This window comes from Pituophis catenifer, unplaced genomic scaffold (assembly GCF_029215685.1).
Source record: "Pituophis catenifer annectens isolate HBS135680 unplaced genomic scaffold, rPitCat1.0.hap2 SCAF_1, whole genome shotgun sequence".
Taxonomy (NCBI): Eukaryota; Metazoa; Chordata; class Lepidosauria; order Squamata; family Colubridae; genus Pituophis; species Pituophis catenifer.
This window is the reverse complement of record NW_027256881.1, coordinates 167,273,312-167,286,053: the sequence shown is the minus strand read 5'-3', so window position 1 is coordinate 167,286,053 and position 12,742 is coordinate 167,273,312. Positions and strand designations below refer to the sequence as shown.

Sequence of the window (12,742 nt, the reverse complement as noted above, 5' to 3'; positions counted from 1 at the left end):
AAAAGAAAGAGAATCAAGAAAAATAATACAACTAATTGATCATCACGGACAGAGTAGATGTGGAAACAAAGAGATGGGGGAAATACTATACACAACTGTACAAGAAAGACATAATAGAGGAGGATAAAGTGGCAAGGTATCTACAAAAAGCAAAACTACCACAAATTCCCAAAGATGTTGAGGAGCTGTTGGATGGAAACATAACGATGATGGAACTAACTGAGGCAATTAAGTAATAGAAGAATGGAAAGGCACCAGGACCAGATGGATTGCCAGCTGAATATTATAAGATGTTATAAGAATCTTTATCGATCCCAATGCTGGAGGTTATGAATGAAGTAATGACAAAAAGAGAAATACCCAAAACATGGACCGAGGCTTATATTACATTGATTCATAAAGAAGAGACAGACCCACAACTAATTAAAAACTATAGACCTATATCCCTGCTAAATTCAAGGTGTTGGTTACCACCTTTAAAGCGCTCCATGGCATAGGACCCGGGTACCTTCGAGACCGTCTTCTGCCACCAATAGCCTCCCACCGACCAGTCCGCTCCCACAGAGAGGGTCTCCTCAGGGTGCCATCAGCCAAGTTATGTCGGCTGGCGACACCCAGGGGGAGGGCCTTCTCTGTGGGAGCCCCAGCCCTGTGGAATGAACTGCCCCCGGAAATACGTAATATCTCCGACCTCCGGGTGTTTCGCTGCGCATTGAAGACCCTGTTGTTCCGCCAGGCTGGGCTATCAACATAATAATTTTAAATTGGGGTATTTTAAATTTTTGGGGTTTTAAATCGGCCAAATCTATTTAATCTATTTAGTTGTGTCTTGTGTTTTTAAATTGGCTGTACACCGCCCTGAGTCCTTCGGGAGAAGGGCGGTATAGAAATAAAATTATTATTATTATTATTATTATTATTATTATTATTATTATTATTATTATTATTATTATTATTATTAATTGTGGACTATAAAATCTTTGCTACAATATTGGCAGAAAGGCTTAAGAGATATTTGAATAATTTTATACATTCTGACCAAAATGGATTCCTGCCAAAAAGACAAATTAGAGACAATATAAGAATAATTTTGGATACTTTAGAATATTATGAGGCTCATCCTGAAAAGCAGATGGCTTTGATATTTCTAGGTGCACAAAAAGCCTTTGACAACATGAATTGGTGATTTATGATGTTACAAATGGAGGAGATGGGCTTTGGAAAGAAATTTCTTCAGGCAATTGAAGCTATATACTGCAAACAAAAGGCCAAGGTCATGATAAATGGAGAATTGTCTGACTGTCCCCACTATTGTTTATATTGACATTGGAAGTTTTAACTAGAAATATTAGAGAAGAAAAAGAGATAAAAGGTATGAAAATTTGGAAAGAAGAATATAAGTTGCAAGCTTTTGCAGATGATCTGGTCTTTATTATTGAAGAACCATTAATGTCAATAAATAAATTGTTAGAAAGCACTGGAGAGTTTGGGGAAGTAGCTGGTTTGAAAATTAATAAAGAGAAGACAAAGATAATGACTAAAAATATGTTGAAAAAGCAAAAAGAAGAATTGATGGAGATTTCAAATATGCAGGTCACGAATAAGGTAAAATATTTGGGGATACAATTGACAACAAGGTGTAGTTCTCTTAAGGAAAATAATTACAATAAGGTTAAGCGACAGATAGGACAAGATTTGGAAAAATGGGGAAACTTGCAACTATCTTTAATTGGAAGAATTGCAACTATTAAGATGAATATTTTGCCTAGAATTTTGTATTTATTTCAGATCATTTCGATAAAGTTAGACAAGGATTTTTTTACAGATTTGAATAAAATGATATTGAAATATATTTGGCAAGGGAAAAAGGCAAGAATAAAAATTAAGTTGTTACAAGACGCTAAAATGAGGGGTGGTTTTGGTCTACCTAACTTTGAATTATATTACCAAGCAGCTAGTTTAATGTGGATTAAAGAATGGGTAACATTGAAAAAACTGGATTACTGAATTTGGAGGGACATGATTTGTTGATGGGGTGGCATGCCTTTCTATGGTACAAAGGAACTAAAATACAGGGGTATTTTAGAAGACATCAGATACGTGAAGCCTTGTTTTTGAACTGGGAGAGGATTAAAAAATATCATTATTAGAAGATTCCAGTCTGGGTATCTACAACTGAAGCTTTTTCATATCCAGTGATATTCAAAGGGGAACAAATTGTTAGATATAGTGAATTATTGGATGAAAAGGGTGAACTTAAATTAAAACAAGAAGATCAGGGATTTAAGATGGATTGGTTTTTATACATGCAAATATTTTCTAGATATCGAGAAGATCTCAAACAAGAAGTCTTTTATAATGTTTTGACTACTTTAGATAAGATATTAATGGGTTCTGATGACCATGTAATTAAAAAGTTATATGAATATTTGCTAGAAGTAAAATTGGAAGAACAAGTTAAAGAATCAATGATAGCATGGGGGAAAAATTTCGGTTATGGTATTGATTTAGAGAAATGGCAAAAATTGTTGTCACATAATTATAAAATGACAATGTCTACAGCATATAAGGAGAACTTGTATAAGATGTTTTACAGGTGGCATTTACCCCTGACAAAGATAGCCAGAATGTTCAAGAATAAATTGGAGAAGTGTTGGAAGTGTCATCAGACCCCAGGATCTTATTACCATATGTGGTGGACATGCGTAGAAGCAAGGAGATTTTGGACTAAAATACACACGTGGTTGGAAAAAATGACAAAGAGACATATTAACCTTAAACCAGAGATATTTTTATTAGGGATCTTACCAGAGACATTTAATAAAGAATTGCAATATTTAATTGTGAATATTTTAACAGCGGCTAGAATTGTATTTGCAAAAAATTGGAAAGGAGAGAAGATAATTACTGATGAAGAAATTATTAAGAAAATGTTGGATTGTGCTGAAATGAGTAGATTGACACTTGAAATAAGAGAACAGGAAGATAAACAATATTATTTGATATAGGAGCTATTTTATCAATGGATAGATAAAGCATGGAGATGAAATATTATATATGAAATGAAATTTGGATAAAATGTTTAAATGCTTGTTTTTTGTTAGAGGAAAGAATATTTGTTATATAATGAGACTTTGAAAATTTTGAGAGCATGAAATGATTTTAACCAATCGAAATACTGTCTGTAATTGTTTGGAAGGATGATGTGTTTACGTAGTTTTTGTTTAAAAAATAAAAAAACTTTTTGCAAAAAAAATAAGTTAAGAATTCATAAGCTAAGAATTCCAGCACCCTGTTAAAATTGAACTTAATACACTGACTGAGACACTCATAATGTTGATCAGGTGTCATACAAGCCTGTCTCTATGAAAGCAGGTATAACTATGTCATCCATCCCTATTTTTGAATATGAACTAATTAGTTCATATTCTAAGTTTTGCTTAGAAAGTGTTGGATTCGATATCCAACAAAAACTATTTACTGTTAACATACAATGTTACAGGATGGCAGATTCCAACTGGATGTTTGAAAAGCACTTCAACAATAGAGGCACTAAATAGGTGAGGTGGTGGGCTCTTTTTCACCACGTATGTTCATTTGGAGGCTAGACAGTCATCTGTTGGGGGAAACTTTAAGACTTGGATTCTTGTCCTGATCAAATAGCCCTTTACAAATCTTACAATTGTATAATTCATTATTAAATGGTTAGGCTTAACAAAGTAATTTTTAGAGGATCACAAGCAGCAGAGACCCGTAAATCAGCTGGTCGGTGGGAGGTGTGGACACATGTGTGGTGGAGCTGACCTAGGGCAATGGCTCGCATGCCCGCAGAAATGGGTCTGTGTGCCACCTGTGGCACGTGTGACATAGGTTCGCCATCATGGTAATATAGCAATAATCATAATTTATCTTTTTTAAAAAATAAAATAAATCTTATTTTGCTTCCCTTCTACCATTTAGTATCTGATGAAAATAACTTACAGCAAATGGATGATTCTCTATATTCATTTTTACAACAGCATTTAAAAAGTTTCCTCATCACCATGTAGATATAGGCAAAGATGACAAATGGAAATGGTATAGCTAATCGGCTGCAGTATTCTTGAACCAAGAAGTAGCGCTGGAACTTCCATACTTGGTCATTATTCTCCTGAACTGATCCAACAGTATATCTAAAGGAAAAATTAACACATGAGATTAGTCCCATAATCTTTTCTTTAAAAAAAATTACTGCTTTAACGTTCTAATTTTCACCTAGGTCTTTGACAAAGGCAAATGAGACTATTTGTTTCTTTCCGTCTAGTCACTTGCCATACTTTGTTGATATTATTTAATTTTTGTTTGCTATGAGTTGTTGGGAGTTGGGTAGCATACAAGTTTAATAAATGATTATTATTGTTTTATTAATAAGAAACAGAAACAAAAAAATGCTTTATGTATTTCATATATAATTCATATCAAACCCCTTTTCCATATATTTTATTATATTAGCATAGATACATCTTGTAGTTCACATTTAATTTGCATAGAAGTACTCCACTTACTAAGAATAAATTTCCTACTATATCAAATGCAAGCCTTAATAATATTTCTTCAGGTCTGTAATATTCTGTTGCATTTGTTTCAAATATATTGTTCTTTCCAGGGAAACATCAGAAGCTAAAAGTAAGTTGTCCTGTTTATATTAATTTTCTAGGACTTTTTAAAATGTAATTTTATTATGTTTCTTCTTGTTTAATTTGGTATTTCTGTGCAAAGTACAGGAGAGAGGCAAGTATTTTAAAATTGAGTGAGATTTATTTTGAAATTTGATACTTTTGATACTACTTTATTAATTAAAATTACTGCATTGCTATTGATCCATTTATGTCGTAATATTACTAAGCAGCAAAAAGATGAAAGTAACAAAATTATGCTTCCCATATCAGCCAAAACTTCCAGCTAATTAGAATGAACTAATCTAGTTTATTCATTTACAAATAAACAAATAAATAAATTAAAGAGCAATGGAACTCAGCTTGAGGAAGACTTTAAAAGCCAGCAATGCTGACTTTTGGAAGTGGGAAGCATTCCAACCAAACATACCCAAACATGGCTATTAATAAATTAACTAAGAGGATATTGGTGGACAGCATGTAGATGCACACTAATGGAATAGTAATCCACTCAGGAAAACGGGGGAGGTTATTGGAATCCACTTCTACACACAGAGGCTTGGATTCATTTCCAAGGAAGGTACAGCTATCAAAATCATATGTGGTACCTATTATAAAAGGAAGAAACAGAAAACAATATTAAATTGTCAGAAGAACTGATATATTTTGATACTAAGTTATTGACTGTAGTACATGATTTTAGTATCAGAAACACAGCAATAATAATTATTTTATATTAAATGTGAATTGTACCAAATCATTCAGATTCCTGAGGGTTACAACAAAATACAATGCTATTAAAAACATACAGGAAAAACTGCAAATATAATAAAGTAATCATGATAAGAAAAGTGAAAAAATAGTAAACAATTAAGAATTTAATTCAGAAGCCAGGAGACAGTGAATTCTAGTCCTGCCTTGGGCATGAAAGTTGGCTGGATGACTGAGCCTGTCAATTCACTTCACAGAGTTGCTGTTATGGGGAAAATAGGAGGGAGAAACATAAGGCATGTTCACTGCCTTGAGTTACTTATAAAGTAATAAAAGCAGGATGAAAATATAATAAATAAATCTCCATATTTAACAGCATCCAAAGAGTGATTAAATGAGTTAGCATGCTATCATGATATATGCCCAGCTCCTTTTGTACATGCATCACCACCTTCACCACCTTCATCACCACACCACTTTCAAAAGAAATGGAGTTTGCAGCAAAGTGGTAAAACAGGTTTATATTGGGATCCTTATTTCTGCAAGAAACTGTCAGATCTGCCATCTTTGGCTGGCATCTCTCTGGCATCCTGTCATCAAAGGTTAGGTGGAGGAGGGCATGGGGTGAACAAATGGACAATAAACATGTATGGGGATGCGATGAGAAGCATGGAAGGGGGATGACACTGTAATGAAGACCAGAGATGCATGGAACCAGTTTGTGCCATCACTCAAGGCCATACACCCTGAGAGTGGAATGCGGACAACCCCAAATATCTCAGTGCTTCTCAAAACACTTATGTGGCACTTCATTGGCTGAAGATGATGGGAAGAGGGCTGGGATGAGGGGAACAATTTGTAACTTTTTCATGTGGAAAAACCTAGTTCTAGCCTGACTTTGTTGCAACTAGTATCCTTTAGTAAAATAACCTATCATTCAACCAAATGCATTTGAGGGTCTTTCTTTCCTATGGGACCTACCTGGAGCAGATTTAACAGAAACATTATCAATCAGAAGAGTAGAGTTTGGTTTTTTGGGATAAATTTTAAACAATGTTACTTTAATCTACTCCAAGAAGAAAATTATGGAGTGTCTGCCAACATAGCTCTTTCTTAATCATGTCTATGCTAACTAGGTATAGCTTTAGGCAACCAAGATCAAGGGCACAAGGTGTTCTGGTTTGGAGTCATTTCAGCTGCTGTCTTCAGAGGTGAAGGCAGAAAGAAACGAAACTCCTTTGTGCAGAGTAGCCTTTTCTCAATCCTGTATCGTTTGCAGCTCTAGGTCCATGATTATTCTCCAGCATTCCCTTTTCCCTCTGTCACATCTGTTACAACTATCTGGGCAACTTTGCTTTGGCCACTCCATAGTTTCCCTAATGATAGAAGTGACAAGGTAGCTGAATCTCTTCACTCAGAACAAAGAAAGGTACAAAAAAGAACAGCAGCATTCTGAGCACGAACTTGCATGGAGAATTTTTGGTTCCTCTTTCTATTTCACTATGTAGCAGAGTATAGACCAGGAGCAACTTATTCACTAGCAACAATAGATATAGTGACTAGGAATCATAATTTTTTTTTTCAGTCAAAAAGAATAAAAATTGAGTAGAAGTCCTAAAATCTCATGAAAAGGAAAGACAAGCAGTCCAATAGCATCATTTGGCATTTTTTCTGACAGTAACATTAGCATCTAAATCAAGCATGAAAGGCCTTTCTGAATTATACATTTATTAACATCATTTTCATTCTAGCTTTCATTATTCAAAACTAACACCAAACGTAATTATAATTTTTCAGAGAGAAATAAAATGAACACTCAGTTCTACCCTCCCCCAAGCAAACCACACTGACAAAAGGAAATATATGTGTATCTGTTTCCCAACCACATCAACCCCTTACTGATTAGTACTTTATTTCAATAGATACCATCAATATCAGAAGGATAATGGCCAAACATTGCAAGGTAAGGCTCATAGATGACTGATCGGAATATCCATTCCCAACGCTGTTCATTTTTTCGTAGGATCCCTTGTCTGGCTACACCAAAAGCCACCATCCACACCGCAAAGAGGAACAAGAAGAAAAAGACATCTATCAGCTGCAAAAGGAAATATTTAAAATATAAACAGAAATATCATGAGCTTTTTGCTAAAAGTCTCAACATTGTTTTTAGGCTATGGGAGAAAATATCAAAAGTGGACAAATACACTATTCTTTACAAAGTCAACATTTATACTCTGGAATCAATCTGGAAATGGACTAAATACAGGTAGTCCTCAATTTATGACCACAATTGGAACCAGACCTTCTGTCACTAGTAATGTGGTTATTGAATGGGCTATGCCCAATTTTATGATCTTTTTGCTACAGTTATTAAGCAAATCATATGTTCATTATGCAAATCTGGCTTCCCCCTTTGACTTTACTTGTTGGAAGCCCTCTGAAGGTTGCAAACGGCAATCAAATGATCCTGAGATATTTCAAACATCAGGAAATAAAGGAAGTTGCCAGTGCCCAATTTTGATCATGTGAACCATGGGGATACTGTGATGGTAAGTGCAAGAACCAGTCATAAATCACTTTTTTCAGTACTGTCATAACTTTGAACAATCATTAAACTAAAGGTTCAAAGTTGAGGATTACCTATAAGCTATATAACACGAATGTGTTTTAAAATAATTTAAATTTTCTAATCAACACAAGTTGTTGGCACTTAGAGAAGAGCTATGGAGCACTTTTGATGAGTCAAGAAGATGTTCCAGATTTATGCAATTTATTAGCAGCCAAGCCTTCTCCCAAGAAAACATGAATATCACAGACTAGGTATTCTCAGCAATAATTAACATTTGGTCAGTTTAGTAAGATCCATTCTTTACTTCTGGAAGATGAAGAAGGGTTTTTATGGGCAGGCAATGATGCAAAATGATCTGAAACTTGGAATTTTATTCAGAATGCATAAACACTAAAACCAGAGCACATCAGGAAAATTCACTATAGCATTCTTTTAGGCAACATGGGATAGATGGTTTTAATTTCCTCTGTCCTTGATTCAAAATCCAAGAACTCTGTTTTTCATATATATAATTAGAAATATAGTTTCCAATTAGTGGATATAATTGCCTTATTTTCTTCTGCGTTGATGTTGCATCTCCTTCTGGTACAACATTTAAAGAAAGATTCAGAAAACTGGAAGCATGATCTGGAGAGCACAACCTAAAATGGGAAAGTTTAGTTTTGAGAAAAAAAGACTAAGGAGGGAATATTAAGCACTCTTCAAAAAGGATGTTAAAAGAAAAAAATTCTCCATCATTCACTGACTGCAGATTGGATCATTAATTAAATATTAATGAAGATATTCTAACAGTAAGAAAATGGAACCAAACATCTAGAGAGAGAGTGATGTGAACCAGAGGTGGTATTCAGCAGGTTCTGGCCAGTTCTGGAGAACCAATAGCAGAAATTTTGAGTAGTTTGGACAACTGGTAAATACAACCTCTGACTGGCCCTGCCCCCATCAATTGTCTGCCTCCTGAGTCCCAGCTGATCAGGAGGAAATGGGGATTTTGCAGTAACCTTCCCCTGGAGTGGGGAAGGAATGGAGATTTTACAGTATCCTTCCCCTAGAATGGGGTGGGAATGAAGATTTTACAGTATCCTTCCTCTGCCATGCCCACAAGCCACGCCCACCAAGCCATGCCACGCCCACAGAACCGGTAGTAAAAAAATTTGAATCCCACCACTGATGTGAACACACTGGATGTATTTGAAATGGAAGGCTGGGGTGTTTTAATTTGCATTCATGCACTGAGCAGGACTTAAATTATTTAATAGCTTAAATTACTACCTCTAACTCTATTATTTGCTGCTATTAATTTCAACACTGAAAACATTCGAATATTTCTATTATTGCTCTCATAGGCAGAACACTCTACAATAGACAAAGAAAAGAGCTGGAGTGCTCTGCCTTCAAATCAAATAATACCATTATTATATAGTGCATTCAGAAAGTATTCAGACCCCCTTCACTTTTGTTTTTGTTATGCTGCAGTCTGTTTCTGCAGTTGTTGAAATTCACTTTTTCTCATTAATCTACACCCAGTATCCCATAATGACAAAGTGAAAACAGAATTTTAGAAATATCTGCAAATTTATTAAAAAGGAAAAACTGAAATATTTTATTGGCATAAGTATTCAGATCCTTTGCACAGTACTTTGTTGAAGCACTTTTGGCAATATTTACAGCCTTGAGTCATTTGGGGTATGACACAACAAGCTTTGCACACTTGGATTGGGGGATTTTCTGCCATTCTTCCTTGCATTCTAGGACATTCACAGAGATGTCCCTAAGCCACTCCTGTGTTGTCTTGGTTGTGTGCTTAGGATCGTTGTCATGTTGGAAAATGAATCTTCAGCCCAGTCTGAGGTCCTGAGCTCTGTGCAAGAGGTTTTCATTGAGGATATCCCTGTACTTTGCTCCATTCAGCTTTCCCTCAACCCTGACCCAGTCTTCCAGTCTCTACTGCTGAAAAACACCCCCACAGCATGATGCTGCCACTACCATACTTCACTGTTGGGATGGTATTGGGAAGATGATTTCCTCCAGACATAACATTTAGAATTGAGGCCAAACAGTTCAATCTTGGTTTCATCAGACCAGAAAATCTTGTTCCTCACAATCTGAGAATCTGTCAGGTGCTTTTTTTTTGCAAACTCCAAGCAGGCTTTCATGTGTTTTTCACTGAGGAGAGGCTTCTGTCTAGCCACTCTGCCAGAAAGCCCAGATTGGTGGAGGGCTGCAGTGATGATTGTCCTTCTGGAACTCTGTCCCATCTCCACAAAGGATCTCTGGAGCTTAATCAGAGTGACCATTGGGATAAGCTCTTGAATGAGTCCTGTTTGTGCCAAACTTGTTCCATTTGAAAATTGTGGAGGCAACTAAATATTTAGAATGCTGCAGAGTGTGGAGAATGTCACTGAGTGTGGAGCTAGTCCACCTCCTCTGGTGCACTGTGAATCTAATCTGTCTCCTGCACTCTGATAGTGTATGAGCATGAACTGAACAGATTAGCAAATGTTGGCAGCCAAACAACTACTTCGTACTAATCAGGGGTGGGTTCTACTTACCTTTACTACTGGTTCGCAATGGGAGTGCGCATGCATGCTTGCTTTGCTCAGATTGTCCATTATGACGTCCGGGCGGGTGAGCAGAGCCTCCCACCGCTTTTACTACTGGTTTGCAAGGACTGGACAGAACCGGCAGCAACCCACCACTGGTACTAATGCTGTAATCCCCTGGGTATTAATGTAACATCACCATACACTAAATAAATAAATCCCAATGCACTGCAATAGCACAGTACAACAAAGCCAACAGGAGAACCAGAAGTTGATGTTGTGGCGAGACAAGCAAGAATTTCTGCGGCTCCAGAAATTCTGCCGATAGCCCTGCTGCTGGACAGTCCATTTTGGACCCCACAGTCTTGTTTTGACTGTCATAGTGGAGGGCATGTTCTGTGGATCCCAGGGACACTGCAAAGTCCCTGGTCGACCCAGGAGAGCCCTTTTTCCAGTGGCGGAGTAGCAGCCATTAAGCTGCCAAGGCTGTGACAGCTTCAGAAGGAGGAAGAAGGAATGACAGGGAATGATCGGTGAGAGACTTTTTTTTTAAAACAATACAAAGAACACCCTAAGAGATGAATGATTTGGAGAGTGAGAAAATGCTGAGAAGCAGCGAATCTATTTGGATTTAGGTTTTTTTTTTACCCAAGTATACAATTTGAAAGACGTGGAAATTGCTTTGACTTTATTATTGACTTTAACCGGACTTGACTGAAGGGAAAAAGAGCAGTATTGGGAATTTTTTAAAATTAGTTTTTTTTTTAGATTGATATTGATTGAACTATTTGGACTGGAGCCTTTCTTTTTTTTTTTAAAGGTAATTTTTGATTAATTGTATATGAAAAGAACTTTTAAAGAATAGGAGAGACAGGAGAGTGTGTAATGCTGCCATCTGCTGGATAAGAAACTTTGTTTTTATGTTTATTCAAGTAGCAGAAGAAAGAGATACCGTAGCCATAATAAAGAGGCTCTGTTTTGAGTGATAAGAATGGAGAGCAACTGATTGTTTATACAGGTGCTCTTGTTAGACTTAATTGAAAAAGGAGCCTGGAAATATACTGGAAGGCTTTTGATCTCTTTTGAGTAGCTACTTTTTTTTCTACTTGTTAATTGTGGCTTGGACAAAGGAAAAGGAAAAAAAATCACTCTCTGAATGCTCTCTGGATATAAAAGTGCTTGAAGGATTACCTATTTTTTCTTTATTTCTTTTCCTTCTTTACTTTTTTATTTTTGGATTTAGGATTTTTATACAACTCCATTGAATTAAGGCACTCAAGAGCCTGAAGAACTATTGATTTAATATTGACTTTTTTTCCTTCTTTGTTTTTTGTTTCCTCTTCCATTCTTTTTTATTGAGAAGAGGACTTTTATATATTATTATTATTATTATTATTATTATTATTATTATTATTATTATTATTATTATTATTATTATTATTATTTTATCTTATACCAATTTTTCTTCTTTCTTCTTTCTTTTTTGATAACATCTAAAGGATTGGGGTTTTGGAAGAACCTGAAGAACTATTTTTTCTTTTTTTCTCTCCTTTGATTTTCTCCCCCTTTTATCTGGTCTTTTTTTAAAAAATTGTTTTTTGAAAGTGATATTGCTTGAATATTTAACAAAATGAGTAGAAAAGTAGCGACAGTGGGAGCAGCAACGACTACACCATCCTCGTAACCATCTGGAAGTCAATGTACTATTCAAGCAATGTTGCAACAGGAGAAAGAGAAAGAATCATCGACTGAAACAATTATACAAACACTTCAAAGGATGGAACAACAACAACAAAGGATGGAACAACAATTATTGAAGACAGATGAAAAAGTTCAGAGGATGGAACAACAACTGCTTAAAACAGATGAAAAAGTGGTTAACATTCAACAAACAATGTCAAAATATGAAGAAAGACTGGCAAAATTAGAAGAAAAAGACCATCAAAAAGAAGAAAAAATGAAGGAAATAGAGAATAGATTGGGAGAAGTTGAACAAGAAACGACTGCTTTAATCAGATGGGAAATGGACAAAGCAGAATTTTTCTTAAGATTCCAAAATATGGAAGAAGAAAAAGGGGAAAATCTGCCAGATATTATGAATGGAATGCTGGCCGAGGCTTTAGAAGTTACCAAAGAGAAGATGATGGAAGGGATTGACGAGATTTATCGAGTTTGCAATATGCAATACGTAATAAACTGCCACGAGAAGTACATATAAGATTTACAAAGAAATTGATTAAAGCACAAATTCTCCAGGCAGC

At 35.7% G+C, this 12,742-nt stretch overlaps 1 protein-coding gene across 1 annotated transcript in view; it reads right to left on the bottom strand.

Moving 5' to 3' along the window:
- TRPM8 (transient receptor potential cation channel subfamily M member 8) overlaps positions 1-12,742 on the bottom strand; it is a 380,221-nt gene that overhangs the window by 14,545 nt on the left and 352,934 nt on the right. The window contains exons 19-21 of the mRNA XM_070933161.1: positions 7,293-7,464; positions 5,086-5,263; positions 3,982-4,172 (exon numbers count right to left, since the gene is read on the bottom strand). Of these exons, the coding sequence (XP_070789262.1) occupies positions 3,982-4,172; positions 5,086-5,263; positions 7,293-7,464 (541 nt within the window). The remainder of the gene's footprint in view (positions 1-3,981; positions 4,173-5,085; positions 5,264-7,292; positions 7,465-12,742) is intronic.